The 19331-nt window shown below is 43.7% G+C and overlaps 1 protein-coding gene across 1 annotated transcript in view; it reads right to left on the minus strand.

Annotated features, from left to right (window-relative positions):
* The window catches only part of rreb1a (ras responsive element binding protein 1a), a 33348-nt gene that overhangs the window by 8310 nt on the left and 5707 nt on the right, over window positions 1-19331 (minus strand). Inside the window, exons 6-15 of the mRNA XM_059326655.1 lie at window positions 15168-15306; window positions 14901-15052; window positions 11609-11798; window positions 10047-10349; window positions 7762-8230; window positions 5285-7052; window positions 3872-4062; window positions 3286-3477; window positions 2036-2197; window positions 944-1105 (exon numbers count right to left, since the gene is read on the minus strand). Coding sequence (XP_059182638.1) covers window positions 944-1105; window positions 2036-2197; window positions 3286-3477; window positions 3872-4062; window positions 5285-7052; window positions 7762-8230; window positions 10047-10349; window positions 11609-11798; window positions 14901-15052; window positions 15168-15306 — 3728 coding nt within the window. The remainder of the gene's footprint in view (window positions 1-943; window positions 1106-2035; window positions 2198-3285; window positions 3478-3871; window positions 4063-5284; window positions 7053-7761; window positions 8231-10046; window positions 10350-11608; window positions 11799-14900; window positions 15053-15167; window positions 15307-19331) is intronic.

The raw sequence follows: 19331 nt of genomic DNA on the forward strand, positions 1-19331 counted from the left end.
ATTATCATTAATTGAACAAATGGGAAAACAGGCAGAGAAGGGTTTATTGTCCTAATATTATAATCTGATTACTCAACAAGGATTCTGCAATATATATGCGAGAAGACATAGATAATGGGTGTCAAACTGGCGGCCCGCGGGCCAATTGTGGCCCTCGTGACGATATTTTGTGGCCCCCACCTTGATATGAAAGTTTAATGTGAGTTTTATATGAATGGCACTTTACCGTGTTGTGTGTGGAAGGTCCCTTTAATTACTTTTTTTGATAATTTTGTCTTTTTGTAGTAATTTTGTGTCTTTCTTAAATAATTTTGATTCTTTTTTAATAATTTTGTGTCTTTTTAAAAAAAAATTGTGTCTTTTTGGTAATTCTGTGTCTTTTTTAAAAATAATTTTCTGTCTTTTTTGGTCATTTTGTGTCTTTTTTGGTCATTTTGTGTCTTTTTTGGTCATTTTGTGTCTTTTTTAAGTAATTTTGTTTTTTTTCTGTCATTTTCTGTCTTTTTTGGTACTTTTGTGCATTTTTTTTTTAGTAATTTTGTGTCTTTTTGGTCATTTTTTGTCTTTTTTAACTTATTTCGGGTTATAGTCTGTCATTTTGTGTCTTTTTTTGGTCATTTTGTGTCTTTTTTTGGTCATTTCGATACTGCCTCCAGCGGCCCCCAGGTAATTTGAGTTTGAGACCCCTGGTCTAAACAAAAGGCACTTCCCATAAAATATGTTGTCGTTCATATCTTTGGTTTTACATGACCAAGGAATGTCAAACAAAAACTGGGAGAAAGTTTCAAGTCAAAAACATTTTTTTTTTTTTAAATCAGGACGCCACCATCAAAGACCCCAGAGGGTTAATAACATTATCTTCATTATCAATGATAAAAAAACAAACAAACAGAAAAATGACTCTTCTGACTGACTGAAGGTCCTTTTGTTTCTGAACACTGACCGTGGCTTGGTTTGTGGGCGGGGCTCTGCTGTGCCGACCCCGGCGCCTGTTGGTCTGAGGGGGCGGGGCTCTCTGCGTTGGGGGCGGGGCCTGAGTCGGAGGTGGAGGTGTTGCTGAGGTCCTGAGCTTCTGATGCAGCCTGCTCCGTCTCTGACTGACTCTCTGTCCCACACAACACAGTAAAAACAGTTAAAAACACAAGAGAAAAATAGTGCAAATGGTTAAATCTTCTTTAGTCGCTTTGTTTAAGGAAGCGGTCATCACATGAAGTTGGGAATCCGACAATGTGTCAATTATTTCTGTTAAAAATATCTGTTTTTATATGCATTTTTTAAATTTATGGTAAAATGTTTTATATTTATATGAATTATCATGGTTTAGTAACTTAGGTTTGGTTTAAATCACTTTTTAAAAGATATTTTGTTCATGTTTTCTACATTTAGAAATGTTTGGATCAACATGTTTAATGTGCTTGTTTAGTCAAATAAAATTAAAAGATTTTATTACCGCATAATTGTTAATACTTTTATTCATTATTATGGTTAATTATCTGACAAAAACCTAACAGCTTCAGTTCAAATAATTTTTCAAGTGTTTTTCAACAATATTTTCTTTGGATCAGCATGTTTAATGTATTTTTTTTAAATAAAATTCAATGAAAAAAATGTCACATTTTGTATGGATTTTAAAATGTATGGCACAATTTTTTTATAAACTTGTATTAATTATTTTTGGTTTGTTAATTGACATAACCTTTAAGCTTCGTTTGTACAGATTTGATTGATATTAAGAATTTGTAGAAAATAAATCGGCATTCGGCTGAAAAAAAATGAGGATATCTCAAAAATATAATATGTAAAAAGTTCGAATAACTTATAAAGTGTCAAGAAATATTTCTTCCATGTTTGGATCAACATGTTTTATGTGAATATTTAGTAAAATTTAATTTAAAAAATGTCCAATTTCGAATATATTTTTCAAGTTATGGCACGATTTTTAACACTTTTGTTTGTGTGTGTGTGTGTGTGTGTGTGTGTGTGTTAGATCTGTGTGTGTGTGTGTGTGTGTGTTAGATCTGTGTGTGTTTCTGACCTGCGCTCTCCTGCGAGCCTTCGTCTCCGTCTTTCTTGGACAGCGAGCCGTTGCGGCGCAGCGTTCGGTGCGTCACGCCGTGTTTCCTCAGCAGGTGGCGCTCACAGTTGGATTTGGTGGAGAAAAAGGCGTCGCACTTCGGGCACGGGAACGGTTTCTGACCTGGAGACAGACAGGTAGACAGACAGGTAGACAGAAGATTCATCAGGACAACATCAAATACTTTATTTAATAAGTGTTTATGTGTGTGACCCATGTGTGTGTGTGTGTGTGTGTGTGTGTGTGTGTATGAGAGACCTGTGTGTGTGTGTGTGTGTGTGAGAGACCTGTGTGTGTGTGTTACCTGTGTATGTGTGTGTGTTACCGGTGTGTGTGACCTGTGTGTATATGTGTGTGTGTCTGTGTGTGACTTAGTGTATGTGTGTGCGTGCGTGTGTGTGTTACCTGTGTATGTGTGTTTTACCTGTGCGTGTGTGTGTGTGTGTGAGTGTGTGTTTTACCTGTGTGTGTGTGTGTATGTGTTACCGGTGTGTGTGTGTGTGTGTGTTGGTATATATGTGTGTGTGTGTGTGTGTGTGTTACCTGTGTGTGTGTGTGTGTGTGTGTGTGTGTGTGTTACCTGTGTATATGTGTATGTGTGTGTGTGTGTTACCTGTGTATATGTGTGTGTGTGTGTTACTGGTGTATATATGTGTGTGTTACCTGTGTGTGTGTGTGTGTGTGTGTGTGTGTGTGTGTGTGTGTTACCTGTGTGTGTGTGTGTGTGTTACCTGTGTGTGTTACCGGTGTCTGTGTGTGTTTGTATATATGTGTGTATGTGTGTTACTGGTGTATATATGTGTGTGTTACCTGTGTGTGTGTGTGTGTGTGTGTGTGTGTGTTACCTGTGTGTGTGTGTGTGTGTGTGTGTGTGTTACCCGTGTGTGTGTGTGTGTGTGTGTGTTACCTCTGTGTGTGTTTGTGTGTTACCCGTATGTGTGTGTGTTACCTGTGTGTGTGTGTGTGTGTGTGTGTTACCTGTGTGTGTGTGTGTGTGTGTGTGTGTTACCTGTGTGTGTGTGTGTGTTACCTGTGTGTGTGTGTGTGTGTGTTACCTGTGTGTGTGTGTGTGTTACCTGTGTGTGTGTGTGTGTGTGTGTGTGTGTGTGTTACCTGTGTGTGTGTGTGTGTGTGTGTGTGTGTGTGTGTTACCTGTGTGTGTGTGTGTGTGTGTGTGTGTGTGTGTGTGTGTGTGTGTGTGTGTGTGTTACCTGTGTGTGTCAGCATGTGTCTCTGCAGCGAGCTGGCCCAGGGGAACACTCTGGGGCAGAAGGGGCAGGTCATCTTCTGGACAGAGTTGGAGTAAGCGTTCTTCTTCCCTTTGGACTGCGGCGCCACCGGCTTCACCTCCTCCTTCACTCCTCCCTCCTTCTCCTCCGCTGCTCCTCCTGCTCCTCGCTCGTCTGTTCACAGGGAGAACTCAGCGTTTAACCCTCCCAACATTTAAAAAGCATGTTTCCCTTTTTTTTTTTTGTTTGGTTTGTTTTTGATCCCAAATTCAGTTCTGTCTATAAAAGATGACAAAAACATACTTATATAACACAATCGATATTATAAATATAAAAATGCAAATAGTTCAATATGCATAATATGTGGAGCCTCCTTTTATTTTTTTTACAATATTGATTTCTGTCATTCTAACTGTTATTCTGCACAAAGACTGTTTGAGTTGTTCTGATTGAGCTGCAGGACTTATAAATATGTTTATATAGATTTTATATGTTGCGGTGAAACACGAGAGGAGGATGTAAAAAGAGTAAAAAGCTCCCTGAAGCAGCTGGTTGGGGCTCCTCCTACCTCTCTTTGTTGCCAGGTCTGCAGCTCCTGTCTGCAGGTAGGTGCTGAACTTGTTGGCGTCGGTGGTCGCCAACATCTTCTCCACGCTGGCGAACTCCCCGCTGGACTCCAGGTCGATGCTGCTGCCGCCCACGCTCACCACCGCCTTCTCCTTCGCCGCCAGGCCAGCAGGCTTCTTCCTGCTCCGCTTCCTGTTGGGAAACACAACACATGTTTATTTCTTAAACTCTGGCGCCCTCTGGTGGTGCACACAGGAATCACACAAGCCAAAGTAGGAACCAAAGTGACTAAAAAAAAGACACAAAATGACCAATAAAAGACACGGAAAGACATGAAAAGGATTTAAAAAATGGACAAATAGCCCAAGACTCCATAGAGTTAAAAGACCCTTTTTCCTCTTATTATTTAAGTCTTCCTTGTTTTTGTTTTTTTATGAATATTTTAAATGACTGATATATTTTTCTGTCATTGTCTTATCTGGTTTTTGTCATTTTTATTGACAGTGAAAATAAACATAATTTTGTCTATGTCCAAATGTGGCCTTTAAATCTTTTTTATGCTTTTGAGTCTTAGTCAATGAATAAGAATATGTTTGACTGATGACATGTTTATCTAAATGATCAATGCCACAGCGTCCCATCTTGAAAACCTCTTCGCAAAAAAAGAGGTCTTGACCAGACATTATTGGTACAAACACGGAAATAACACAATGAAGAAGATTAACCTGCTATTTATTTAAAATGTGGCTCAACAGTAAAAAAAAGTGCTTATCAAAAATCCCCAGAATTCTGTGACAAATCAGCTCAAACTATCAACTCATTTTCTACCCAAAACTAATATCAGAATATTAAAAAAAGAGGCAAAATCAGTGTTACTTTCCTGCGCAGAAGTTAAACAGAAACCTTATTTCAGTGTCATTTTGTTATTTGTCTTATTATTTGTTTCACCCATTTAAGCCGGGAAAGCATTACCGCATTTGTACCATCAAAACCGGGAAAGCGGATAAGTCGTTTTGTAGTATTTGTAGGTTTTTTCCACCTATTTTCTGTCTCTTGGCCAATGAAATGCATCAGAATACATGTGGGAGTGTCGCAATGCAACATGGGACTTTTCCAGAACTTTGAAATCATCACCAAAAAAAAGACACAAAATGACCAGAAAAAGACACAAAATTATCAAAAAAGACTAAAAAAAGACACAAAATGACCAAAAAAAAGACACAAAATGACAAGAAAGGCACAAAATTACCAAAAAGGCACAAAATTACCAAAAAAAGACACAAAATTACCAAAAAATGCCATAAAATTACTAAAAATAAACTTTTAGGGGCTTATTTTAAAATCGCCCAGAGGTTTTACAGGCATGTCTTCCAGGCGTTTTAGGCCTAAATGGGCTAAAGAGGAGCTCATGTACCTGGAGGATCCCTCAGGCGTGTCCTCACTGTGCGTCTCCAGGACGACGGCGGCGGCGGCGGCGGGCCCCGGGGCATCTGCGGCGGTGTCGGCCTGAGAGGAGGTGGCGGCAGCCGGCGGCGGCGGTTTGACGTCCAGCGCGACAGCGGCAACTTCTCTCTTCAGCAGGTCGGGAGCTCCGGAGACGGAGTGGATGATCTGAGCGATGGAGGCCAGAGGAGGAAGCTCCTTCAGGGCGGAGGAGGGCGAGGAGGAGGAGCAGGAGGAGGAGGGTTTGGGGAGCAGCGGTTTGAGGCGCTGGGCTCGGGAGGAGCTGGGGAGGGAGGCCGGGGGAGGGGTGGAGCCAGGCGGGAGCTGGTAGCAGCCGAGCTGGGGGTGAGGGTGCAGCGGAGGCAGGGCGCTCGCCGCCTTCTCCTCCTTGGACGGAGCGAGAGGCTGCTGCTCCACCACGCCGCCGCCGCCGCCGCCGCCCTGCTCCGTCTTGATCTCCCTCCGCTGCCTCTTGCTGGGGATGGAGAGGTCGATGGGCTGGTCCAGGGCGGAGCAGTCGAAGCTCGGGGACACGCTCTCCAGTTTGACCCCAGGAGAACCCGCCTGGCTGCCGGAGCCGCGACTCTTGGCGGAGAAGTCCAGCGGCTGGTCCAGTTCTGCAGGATAAACCATGTTGGGCAGCTCCTCCACCTTCACCGCCTGGAGCGCCGGCATCGGAGGCTGGCCGATCCCGTTCAGCGCCATCTGGGACAGCGGAGCGGCTCGGGCCGAGGCCACGGTGGCCACGGTGGCGCCGGGCGACCCGGCGGGGAGGAGCGTGGCGATGTGCTGTTCGATCTCCCTCTCCTGCACCTCGGGGTGCTGCTTCAGCAGGTGGTGGATGCAGTTGCGTTTGGCCAGGAAGGCGGCGCCGCAGCGCCGGCACTCGAACGGCTTCCTCTGGCAGCCGTTGTGCGTGCGCAGGTGGATCTGCAGCGCCCGGTAAGTCTTCAGGTCCTCGCCGCAGAACCGGCACGTGGTCTCCGCCCCGGTGCAGCCCGTCTCCGTGTCCTGGGTGGTGGTGGTGGTGGTGGAAGCGGTGATGGCGGCAGCGAGGTTGGCGGTGGCGGTGGAGGTGACGTACTTGATGTTTTTCTCGATGTCCTTCCTCGAGGTCTTGCCGTGCTTCTTCCTGAGGTGGCGCTCGCAGTTGGCCTTGACGGTGAACGGGTAGTGGCAGACGCGGCAGACGTAGGGCCGCTCGCCGCTGTGCGTCCGCAGGTGTCGGATCAGCGTGGCTTTGTCCGGCGCCACGTAGTCGCAGATGTTGCACTGGTGGGGGAGGATGCCGAGGTGGAAGCGCATGTGGGCCTGCAGGACGCCGGAGAAGGAGAACACCTGGTCGCAGAATCGGCACGGGAACGAGCCTTTGGCCGAGCCGGCGTTGGCGTTGTTCCCCCCTTTGGTTCCCGGCTTCCTCCCGCTAAGCCCCGCCTCCTCGTGTACCGCCGTGGTAGCGGCCGGCGGCGAATCAGACAAAGGCGTGTGGGCGTCGCCCATGCACTCCGCGTCCAGCTGCCCTCCCGTCCCGGCCGAGGAGGACGAGGACGAGGAGGAGGACGAAGAGGAAGGCGTTTTGAAGAGGGAGGGGGCGGGGGGAGGCAGGCTGGGGCTGATGCAGCCCAGTGAGGCCTGCTGGGAGCTCTGGAGGGGGGGCGGGGTGGTGGCGGTGAGGCTGGAGCGAGGCGTGATGGGAGGTTTGGGCTTCAGCGGAGGCATCGCCTTCTGGCTCTGGACTCCTGAAGGAGGAAACAAGGAAATCAGCGTTACTTTCCTCTGCAAAAGTTAAACAGAAATCTTATTTCAGTGTTATTTTGTTATTTTTCTTATTATTTGGTTAACCCATTTAAGGCGGGAAAGCATTACCGCATTTCTACCATTAGATACAGATAAATCGTTTTGTATTTGTGGTTTTTTCCACCTATTTTCGGTCTCTTGGCCAATGAAATGCATCAGAATACATGTGGTAGTGTTGCAGTGCAACATGGCACTTTTCCAGAACTTTGAAATCATCACCAAAAAAAGACACGACATGACTAAAAAAAGACACAAAATGACCAAAAAAGACACAAAACGATAAAAAAAAAGACATAAAATGACAAAAAAAGACACAAAATGACCAAAAAAGACACAAGAAGATAAAAAAAAGACATAAAATGACAAAAAGACACAAAATGACCAAAAAAGACACAAAATGAGAAGACAGAATGACCAAAAAAAAAACACAGAAGAACCAAAATGACAAAAAATGAGACAAAAAGACACAAAATAACCAAAAAAAGACACAAAATGACTAAAAAAGACAAAATGACTAAAAAAAGACAAAATAAGACTAAAAAAAAAAGACAAAAAGACTAAAATAAGACACTGAAAAAGCCTTCCAGACCCTAATCGATCGATCTATCGGTGGACCGATCGATTCTATTGGCGGACAGGAGAGCGCCTCACCTTGCCCCCCGGTGAACCCTGGAGCTTTGGCCAGAGGCGGGAGCGTCAGTCCCATCTGATTGGGCGCCGCGCTCGCCACCTTGAGGATCTGCTGGATGTCGGCCAGCTCCATGAGCCCGGCGCCGCCCGCCTCCCCGGGTTTGACGGCGGAGGAGGCGGCGCTGGCGGTGGCGGCGCCCCCGTCGGGCTGCAGCAGGAAGCCGGTCTGGAAGGGCTGCAGGGACAGCAGGCTGAGGGCGTCCCTCTGGGACAGGCCCTGCAGCCCCGGGCCCCCCGACGCCTCCAGCAGAGGGATGCTGAGGGCCGCCAGGCCCCCCACCCCCAGCCCCAGGGCCAGACCCAGACCCCCAGACAGGTAGGCGGAGGCCGGCTCCTGGGGCAGGCTGGAGGAGGGCGGCTCCACGTGGATCACCTTGATGCTGTCCAGGTGAGCCTGGTGGATCTCATCGTCTGAGGGACCGGACTTCACCTGAGAGAGACGGACACATTCACAGGTCAGAGGACCACAAGACCACAAGATCACAAGATCACAAGATCACAAGATCACACGGCTTTACAAAAAGCTGCACATTTACCGATATCCTTCATATCCTGACAAGGTTTAGGACTTAAAGAGAACGAAGGGACAGTTTAGAGCATGGGGTCATTTTGTGTCTTTTTTGTGTCATTATTCGTCTTTTTGTGCCTTTTTGTGTCTTTTTGTGTCATTTTGCGTCTTTTTGTGTCTTTTTTGTGTCATTTTGTGTCTTTTTGGGGTCATTTTGCTTCTTTTTGCGTCTTTTTGTGTCATTTTGCGTCTTTTTGTGTCTTTTTGTGTCATTTTGCGCCATTTTGCGTCTTTCTTTGGCCATTTTGTTTCTTTTTTGGTCATTTTGTGTCTTTTTTGGTCATTTTGTGTCTTTTGTGTCATTTTTCTGTCTTTTTGTGTCATTTTGCGTCTTTTTGTGTCTTTTTTGTGTCATTTTGTGTCTTTTTGGGGTCATTTTGCGTCTTTTTGTGTCATGTTGCGTCTTTTTGTGTCATTTTGCGCCATTTTGCGTCTTTCTTTGGTCATTTTGTGTGTTTTTTGGGTCATTTTGCGTAATTTTGCGTCTTTTTGCGTCTTTTTGTGTCATTTTGCGTCTTTTTGCGTCTTTTTGTGTCTTTTTGTGTCATTTTGCGCCATTTTGCGTGTTTCTTTGGTCATTTTGTGTGTTTTTTGGGTCATTTTGCGTAATTTTGCGTCTTTTTGTGTCATTTTGCGTCTTTTTGCATCTTTTTGTGTCTTTTTGTGTCATTTTGCGCCATTTTGCGTCTTTCTTTGGTCATTTTGAGTCTTTTTTTGTAATTTTGTGTCTTTTTTGGTCATTTTGTGTCTTTTTACTAATTTTGTGTCTTTTTTTTGTCATTTTGTGTCTAGATGTGTTGTGTGTGGATCTCATCGTCCACCTGAGAGACATTCAAAGGTCAAAAGATCCCACATCTGTACAAAAAGGTGCACATTTACCGATATCCTTCATATCCTGACAAGGTTTAGGACTTAAAGAGAACGAAGGGACAGTTTAGACTCTTATGGGTTTCAAACTTGCGGCCCGCGGGCCAATTGTGGCCCTCGTGATGATATTTTGTGGCCCCCACATTGATATGAAAGTTTAATGTGAGTTTTATATGAATGGCACTTTACCGTGTTGTGTGTGGAAGGTCCCTTTAATTACTGTTTTTGGTCATTTTGTGTCTTTTTTAGTAATTTAGTTTTTTCTGTCATTTTTTGTCTTTTTTAAATAATTTTGTGTCTTTTTCTTAAATAATGTGTCTTTTTTAGTAATTATGTGTCTTTTTGTTTCTTTTTCAAGTAATTTATTTATTTTTCTGTCATTCTGTGTCTTTTTTGGTCATTTTTATGTCTTTTCTGTCATTTTGTGTCTTTTTTTTAGTAATTTTGTGTCTTTTTTTGGTCATTTTGATACTGCCTCCAGGGTGGGCTGGTTTTCTTCAATGTTTGTATAATGCAGCCATAGTTTTGTTGTGTTTGTTGTTTACACTTATTTATTTTATTTTAATTGTTTGTTTATATATATGTTTGTTTATATATATATATATATATATATATATATATATATATATATATGTGTGCATATGCAAGATATCCAAGGTTTTTTATTTATTTATTTTTTATTTTTATATATATATTAATTTTATTATTGCTATTGTTTGTGTGACTGTTAAATCAACCAAAGGTGCAAATTCCTGCTGTGTGAAGACTAAAAGTTGCTATGACAACAAATAAAAACGTTCCCACGTCTCACCTTGGAGACGTGCTGCAGGCCCAGAGCCTGCAGGAAGCCGGCCTGCTCCGAGGGCGGGACTTCCTTCTCCGCCTGCAGACCGCCGTTCTCCACGCCGTTCTCTGCAGCCTCCTCCTCCTCCTCCTCCTCTTCCTCCTCCTCCTGCTCCTCCACTTCCTGTGTCTCGGTGGCGGGTTTCTCGGGGTGGGAGGTGGTTTTGTGGAGGTCCAGGGCCGAGCGGAGGGGGAACGCCTTGTCGCAGCAATCACAGACGAAGCGGTGGAACTTACTGATGCAGCGGCGAAGGTTTGTCTCACACCAGACCTGCAGGAGAACACGGAACTCATGAGAACCTGATGGAGTCAATCCTGACTCTGACGTATACAGTCAGACGGCTTAGGAGCAGATTTTAGAATAAAGGGGACACGCCGGACAAAAGATACACATCTTTTCCACCTGCTCTCCGTCACCATAGGCTTCAATTTTTGGTAGGAGCCACTTCATCAAGATTGTAAATCGGAGATGGCACCCATATAAAATCTATGAGAACCAATATATCTTCCAAACCACTCAGAAGGTGAATTTTGTGTCTTTTTTAAATAATTTTTTGCTATTTTTTTAGTAATTTTGTGTGTTTTTTTTTTGTCATTTTGTGTCTTTTTTTTTGTTGTAATTTTGTGTATTTTTTAAAAATAATTTTGTGTCTTTTTTGGTCATTTTGTGTAATTTTTTTAAATCTTTTTCTCCACTCAGAAGGTCAATTTTGTGTCTTTTTAAAATAATTTTGTGTATTTTTTAGTAATTTGTGTATTTTTGGGTCATTTTTAAATAATTTTGTGTATTTTTTTTTGTAATTTTGTCTGTTTTTTAAGTAATTTAGTTTTTTTCTGTCATTTTGTGTCTTTTTTTCCACTCAGAAGGTCAATTTTACGGTCAAAATCTACATTTTCTGGGTCCAGGAATCATTTAAAGCTCTTGATAATATCACTAGATGATTATTTGATCAAATAGATATGATCATTTTGGCCAATTATTAACCTAATTTCCAACTCAGTTCCTAAGCGGTCTGACATACATTAATATAGGTCATATACAGTGCATGTATTCTGAAAAATTGATAACATAAATACATTTAATTAAACTTTACTAGCTTCACTTTTATCATTCATTACATTTACAACCACAAAGATCTTTGCAATTCCAGTGAGCCTTCATGCATGAGCACCTTGCACCTTTAGTGCATGTTATCAATTTTTCAGAATACAGACCTATTATAATAACCATCCAGTGATATTCTCAAGAGCTTTAAATGATTCTTTGACCCAGAAAATGTAGAATTGGACCCCAAGATTGACCTTCTATGTGGCTTGGAAGATATATCGGTTCTCATAGACTTTATATGGGTGCCATCTCCAATGCACAATCTTGAAAATTAAAACCAATGGTGATGGAGAGCATGTGGAAAAAATGTGATGCTTCTGTCCGGCGTGTCCCCTTTATTTATGTAAGCCATATATATATATATAAGTATAAGTATGTATATATAAGTATAAGTATATATATATATAAGTATGTGAATGTACCTGAGCGATGTGAGCGAACTTCTTGCAGGAGAAGTCTATGAAGGCGAGGTCGTTGAAGCCTGTGGGGATGGAGGGGTTGTTCTGGATGAAGGGCCTCCCGTTGGGGTCCTGGGGGAGGAGCTTATGGACGCCGGCGTTGTGACGCAGCATACCGCGGTGAGTCCGGAACGACAGGCAGCACAGGTCACACCTGAAACACACATCACAGGTAAACACACCTGTTTACACAGAGCTGAGAGGAGAGGACAGGAGAGGCTGTTTCTTTCCTTCTCTCTTTCTTTCCTTCCTTCCCTCTTTCTTTCTTTCCTTCCTTCCTTCCTTCCTTCCCTTTTTCCTTCCTTCCTTCCCCCTCTCTTTCCTTCCTTCCTTCCTTCCTTCTCACCCTCTCTTTCCTTCCTTCCTTCCTTCCATCCCTCTCTCTTTCCTTCCTTCCCTCTTTCCTTTTTCCTTCCTTCCTTCCCCCTCTTTCCTTCCTTCCTTCCTTCCTTCTCACCCTCTCTTTCCTTCCTTCCTTCCTTCCTACCGTCTCTCTCTTTCCTCCCTCCCTCCCTTCCTTCCTTCCCTTTTTCCTTCCCTCTCTCTTTCCTTCCTTCCTTCCTTCCTTCCTTCCTTCCTTCCTTCCTTCTCACCCTCTCTTTCCTTCCTTCCTTCCTTCCTACCCTCACTTTCCTTCCTTCCTTCCTTCCTTCCCTCTCTCTTTCCTTCCTTCTCTCTTTCCTGTTTCCTTCCTTCCTTCCTTCCCTCTTTCCTTCCTGCCTTCCTTCCCTCTTTCCTTTTTCCTTCCTTCCTCCTGTGTGTGTGTGTGTGATTTCTGTCATTATAACTGTTTTATTCTGCACAAAAGAAGTTTCTGAGTTGTTCACACTTCTAGCAGTGTGTGTGTGTGTGTGTGTGTATGTGTGTATGTGTGTGTGTGTATACTTGTGCTTCCTACATAGTGAGGACCACAATACAGTTTTAGCAAACAGTGTGGGGACATTTTGGCCAGTTCCTCAAAGGCCTGTTCGAGGGTAAAGACTTGGTTTTATAAGGTTAACGTTACAATTAGGGGTGTGTGTGTGTGTGTGTGTGTGTGTGTGTGTGTGTGTGTGTGATAACCCCTGGTGGCAGTGCTGGTCCTGCTCTTGTTAATCGCTGAGAGGACAGCTGCTCAGTGTCTGCCACAGTCACACACTCTTATCACATCCACTGTGTGTGTGTGTGTGTGTGTGTGTGTGTGTGTAATCCCCTCGGACACGTAGTCAGAGGATTTTTTTTGAGGGGGGACACACACACATGGTGGGGACCATATGTGGAGCAGCACTTGTTGAACTCCCTCCTCCTCCTCTTCACACTCCGGTGTGTGTGTGTGTGTGTGTGTGTGTTTATGAGCATCACACTGGTGTGTGAGTGCAGCTAATCCCACAGAGGTTGGCTCAGGTCCACAGATTTACCCTCAGACTGTATGTGTGTGTGTGTGTTTATATTTACTTCTCATCCTCCTCATTATCTTCCTTTCTTTCTTTTCCTTCTCTCTATTCCTTCCTTTCTTTCTTTCTTTCCTCCCTTCATCTGTTTATTTTTACTCTTCTTTCATGTCCTTCTCTCACTTCTTTCCTTTCTTCTTCTCTTTCTTCTGTTAGTCTTACTCGTCTTTTTTTCGTCTGTCTCTAACTTCCTGTCAGTCAGATTTCAAAATAATGGTCTGTTAATCTCAATAAGAGTTTGTTTATAAACAAAGCTGAAGGAATATTTCCAGGCCTCCATCTTTTCCTCCATCTCTCTCTCTCATCCCCTCCATCTCTCTCTCTCTCTTTCTCTCTCTCTCTCTCTCATCCCTCCATCTCTCTCTCTCTCTCTCTCTCTCTCTCTCTCTCTCATCCCTCCATCTCTCTCTCTCTCTCTCTCTCATCCCTCCATCTCTCTCTCTCTCTCTCTCTCATCCCCTCCATCTCTCTCTCTCTCTCTTTCTCTCTCTCATCCCTCCATCTCTCTCTCTCTCTCTCTCTCATCCCCTCCATCTCTCTCTCTCTCTCTTTCTCTCTCTCTTCCCCTCCATCTCTCTCTCATCCCCTCCATCTCTCTCTCTCTCTCTCATCCCCTCCATCTCTCTCTCTCTCTCTTTCTCTCTCTCTTCCCCTCCATCTCTCTCTCATCCCCTCCATCTCTCTCTCTCTCTCTCTCTCTCATCCCCTCCATCTCTCTCTCTCTCTCTTTCTCTCTCTCTCTCTCATCCCTCCATCTCTCTCTCTCTCTCTCATCCCCTCCATCTCTCTCTCTCTCTCTATCCTCTTACAGGCTGATTAGAGGATTTACAGCTAAATATTCCTTCGTTCCTCGGTAACGAGCTCAGCGCCGCCTGCTTCTCTCTCTCTCTCTCTCTCTCATCCCTCCATCTCTCCCTTTCTTTCTCTCTTTTCAGACGAACTTCACATCCCAGTCCTCCATCGTTTCCTTCTTCCTTTCTTTTCCTTCTTCCCTTCCTTAGGGTTAGGGTTAGTTTCTCTCATTTCCCTTATTTTCTTTCTATTCATCCTTCTCTACTTCTTTACCTCCTCACTGATTTTCCATCCTTCCTTCTTTCCCATTCCATCTTATCATTCCTTCCTTCATTCTTCCCTTACTTCCTTCCTTCCTTCCTTCTCTTTCTCTCCTCCCTTCTTTCATTCCTTCCTACCTTCCCTCCATCTTTCCATCCTTCTTTCATTCAAACTTTTTTTCCATCTTTCCTTTTTTCCTCCTCCTCGTGTGTGTGTGTCCATGTGTGTGTGTGTACCTATATAATATAATATATATATTATTCACTTTTTCAGTGTATTATAATTATTATTATTATTTTAAACATGTTAATCTATTTTCATGTTTACAATATTTTAAATGAAACATGTAGAATAAAGTAAATTTGACACATTTATCACAATTGTGTGCCCAATGATGCGTTCAAGGACCGTCGGAGATTTCAACTTCCGACGATAACGCCTGATTTTAAAGTTTCTTTCTCCGATAAACTGAGGTTTTTTTGCCGATCTTTTAAAGAAATCGTGCTTCTCTGAGTACGGAGGCCTTCAGGTCGCCTGATGCTTATTAAATAACACAAAAAAGCATCTTTTACATTTATTGAAGTCGCACTAGCAGCATCATTTACAGCCCGACCAGAGGCAAAGTGACAGAAGAGACACCTGCTGAAGGAAACAAACAGCCTGCAGGATCATCCTAAACTCTCTCTAACGCTTTCTACCGCTCTCTTTTAGCTTCAGAGCTGTGTGTGTGTGTGTGTGTGTGTGTGTGTGTGTGTGTGTGTGTGTGTGTGTACCTGAGTGCGGTGTCGGGGTGTGTGTCCATGTGTGCGTCCAGCTCCAGTCTAGAGTTGCAGGTCTTGAAGCAGATTGGACACGGCAGCAGCTCCTCCTCGCCGCCGTGAACCACCGCCACGCTGTCCGCCGCCGCCGCCGCGTCCTCCACCACCTCCACACACACACACACACACACACACACACACACACACATTAACACCCACCCATAATAAAGTGACCAGGACTAGTTTACCCCCAGGTGTTCAGGTGTGTTCAGGTGCTTCTACCTTCTTGCTGGGCGGCTCCTCCCCGTTCTCGTCCTCCGGGCCGTGCCGCCGCTTCACCGACGGGCGGCGCCGTTTGGTGGGGGAGGGGGGGCTGACGGGGAGCAGGCTGGCCGGGTCCTTCTCATGGATCTTCATATGTCTGACAGAGACGAGGGGTCAGAGGTCAGAGGTCAGTAACAGAGAACCAAAAGTAAAACTTCTCATAACTTATGTGACTTATTTCAGAATCATTTATATCAGCCTATAGTGTTCAAACACAAGTTATGATTTAATTATACTTGTTATTATTTTTGTTTATTTATTTTTTTTATTTTTTTTATTTAATTATTTATATTAGATTTAACTGAAATATGCACGGTTTTATTTACATTTTATTTTATTATTATTGTTGGATTTTTTTCGGACACAAAAATAACCAAAATCTCCGTTTAAAATAGTGATATTTAATTTTTTTTAAAAAATCATTTTTTATTTTAGGTGTAAAATGTCAGGATGAAGAAAGAAACAAGAGGAGAGGAAACAAGGAAAGGAGAGAAGAAAGGAAACAAGGAGAGGATGTGAGGATGCATCGGGGAGGAAAAAAAGATAAAGAAGGAAAGAAGCAAGATGAGAGGAGATGAGGAAAGGAGAGAAGAAAGGAATGAAAGGATGAAACAAGGAAAGGAAACAAATTCAAGGACAGACGGAGAGGAAACAAGGGAAGGAGAGAGGAAAGGAAAGATGAGAGGACACACTGGAAGAGGGATAAGAGGAAGAAGGAAGAGGAGAGGAAATAAGGAGAGAGGAAAGGAAACAAGGAGAGGAAACAGGAGGGGGAGGAAACAAGGAAAGGAGAGAAGAAGGAAGGAAGGAAGGAAGGAGAGGAAACAGGAGGATGGAGGAAACAAGGAAAGGAGAGAGGAAAGGAAAGGAGATGGGAGGGGAGGAAACAAGGAAAGGAAACAGGAGGGGGAGGAAACATGGAAAGGAGAGAGGAAAGGAGAGAGGAAAGGAAAGGAGAGGGGAAAGGAAACAAGAGAGGACACACTGGAGGAGGAAGAAGAGGAAGAAGACAGAGGAGAGGAAACAAGGAAAGGAGAGATGAAAGAAAAAAAGGAGAGGAAAAAGGAGGAGTGAGGAAACAAGGAAAAGAAGGAGAGGAGGAAAGGGGGAAGGAAAGGAGAGGATGTGAGGACACATTGGAGGAGAGATAGAACAAAGAAGAAAATATTCAAGAGGAGAGGAAATAAGGAGAGAGGAGAGGAAAGGAGGTGAAGAAGAAAGGAGAGATCAGGAGGTGAGGGAGGTGAGGAGGAGGTGGGAGGAGGTGAGGAGTGGGTGTTATCTTCTATTATTAGGAGTCAACAGGCAGCCGGCTGGACGCCCATAAGAGGTCCTGACACAGTCAGCAGATCTGAGACCAGCTGACAGGAAGCTGTGTCTCAGCCAATCAGGGCAGGGCAGGAGGAGGAGGGGGCGGGACAACCAGAGAGCAAAGTCTTCTGGGCCCAAAGTGAACCGACCAATCAGAGAGCAGGAAACACGCCGAGTCAGCAGAGACACAATCCTGCTGCGTGTGTGTGTGTGTGTGTGTGTGTGTGTGTGTGTGTGTGTGAGAGTCGCCAACAGCTGCTCAACTCAACAGCACACACACACACACACACACACACACACACACACACACACACACACACACACACAGAAAACACAAGAGTTAAATTTAGACAAAGACAGAAAGAAAAGGAGAAGAGAAGAGGAGTCAAGGAAAGGAAACAAGGAGGTCAGACAAGAAGTTGAGGAGAGAATGAGGAAAGGAAACAAGGAGGTGAGACACTGGAGGAGGAGATGAAGATGAAGAAAAGAAGCAAAAAAGGAGAAGAAGGATTGGAAGAAGGAGAGAGGAAACAAGGAAAAGAGGGGAGAAGGTGAGGACACATGAAGAGGAAAGAGGGGGAGAAACAAGGAAAGGAAAGGAAGGAAAGGACAGGAGGAGAGAGAAGAAGGATGGGAGAAGAGAAAGGAAAGAGGAGAGGAAACAAGGAGGGGAGAAGAAAGGAAAGAGGAGAGGAAACAAGGAGGAGAGAAGAAAGGAAACAAGGAGAGGAGAGGAGAAAGGAAAGAGGAGAGGATGTGAGGACACACTGGACAGGAGACAAGGAAAGGAACTGAAGGAGAGGAAAGGGGAGAGGAAACAAGATGAGAGAAGAGAGGAAAGGGATGAAACAAGGAAAGTAAGAAAAGAAGGAGAGGAGGAAATGAAACTAGGAGAGGAGTGAAGAAAGAAAAGGGAAGAAACAAGGAAAGGAAGGAGAGGAAAGGAGGAGAGGAAACAAGGAGAGGAGTGAGGAAAGAAAAGGGAAGAAACAAGGAAAGGAAGGAAAGAAGGAGAGGAAAGAAATAGAAGAGCGAATAAAAAGAGGGAGGAAACTAGGAAAGGAAGGAAAGAAGGAGAGGAAAGGAGGAGAAAGGAAATAGTAGAGGAGAGGAGACAAGGTGGGGGGAGGAAAGAAGAGGAGAAAAGGAGGAGAGGGAGCATCAGAGAAAAGGAAATGGTACCAGCCCCAGCAGTGAGTCTGGCTGTAGTTCCTCCATGTGACCAGGGGGGCGCTGTGGAGCCACTCCTCAACACAACAACAGGCTCAAACTGGTCTTAGACTCAAGCTCATCAACTGGAGCAGAGAGTTTCTAGTTTCTAGTTTAGTTTCTAGTATCTAGTTTTTAGTTTTTAGTTTCTAGTTTTTTAGTTTCTTGTTTAGTTTCTAGTTTTTTAGTTTCTAGTTTAGTTTCTAGTTTCTAGTTTAGTTTCTAGTTTTTAGTTTCTAGTTTTTTAGTTTCTTGTTTCTAGTTTCTAGTTTAGTTTCTAGTTTTTAGTTTCTAGTTTCTAGTTTCTAGTTTTTAGTTTCTAGTTTTTTAGTTTTTAATTTTTAGTTTCTAGTTTAGTTTCTAGTTTGTAGTTTCTAGTTTAGTTTTTAATTTTTAGTTTCTACTTTAGTTTCTAGTTTTTAGTTTCTGCTGCATCTCCAGTTTTTCAGACTCTAAATTTGGCAACAAAACATTCCAGATTTTGTCAAACCAGGAAGAGAATCCATCACACCATTCTTTCCATCCATCGCCTACAACAACGCTCGTCTCCTCCTTTTCTCTTTGTTCCTCCTTCTCTCTCTCTCTCTCTCTCTCTCTCTCTCTCTCTCTCTCTCTCTCTCTCTCTCTCTCTCTCTCTCTCTCTCAGCAGAGTAGAGAGTCTCGTGTTTCACATTTCAAAGAGGATGCTGCTACATGGATTCCTCCTCCTCTCTCTCTCTCTCTCTCTTATTCTCTCTAATTTCTCTCTCTCTCTTATTCTCTTCTCTCTCTCTATTTTCTCTCTCCATTATATATTTTCTGTCTCTCTCTTATCATCTCTTAGTTCTCTCTCTCTCTATATATATGTGTGTGTGTGTGTGTGTGTGTGTATATATATAGTTCTCTCTTTTCTTTCTTTTTTCTCTCTATTTTCTCTCTCTCCATTTCTCTCTCTATTTTCTCTCCCTCTATTTTCTCTCTCTCTCCTTCTCTCCATCCTCAGGCCTCCTCTGTATTTCCCTACAGTGTGTGTGTATGTGGTCTAGTGACCTGAACCAGATCTGAACCAGATCAGACCCAGTACAGGATCTGGATCCACCATCTCAGCTTCTGTTCATCTGATCCAAACTTCTGTTCAATTCACAGCACAAAACCTGTTTATCTCCCAGAGTTTGACAATGTTTGAAATATCATGTTTCCAGATTCAAACTGTGACAATATTAATGTTCATACGGGTCTTTTAATCATTGTTTTGATATTAAAGCCTTATATGAATGTTCATGTGTCTATGAGCACAAAAACAAAATTATAAATTATTTAAATTGCTGCGACGAGGAACAGTTTTCCGTCTGTGTGTGTGTGTGTGTGTGTGTGTGTGTGTGTGTGTGTGTGTGTGTGTGTGTGTGTGTGTGTGTCGTCCTACAGTCATTCCTGCCCGCCCACTCCTCCTCATACCAGGACAAGACACAAACACTCCTCTTTCTGTCAGTCAAACTGGTTCAGTGAACCCTCGGAAACATCTCAGGCTTCCTCTGGTCACTTTCTACAACGGAAACTATTGGAAGCGATGATGCGTTTAAGGACCGTCGGAAAGTTGAAAATGTTTCTTGAAATGTTTCTTCT

This window comes from Centropristis striata, chromosome 23 (genome assembly GCF_030273125.1).
Source record: "Centropristis striata isolate RG_2023a ecotype Rhode Island chromosome 23, C.striata_1.0, whole genome shotgun sequence".
Lineage (NCBI taxonomy): Eukaryota > Metazoa > Chordata > Actinopteri > Perciformes > Serranidae > Centropristis > Centropristis striata.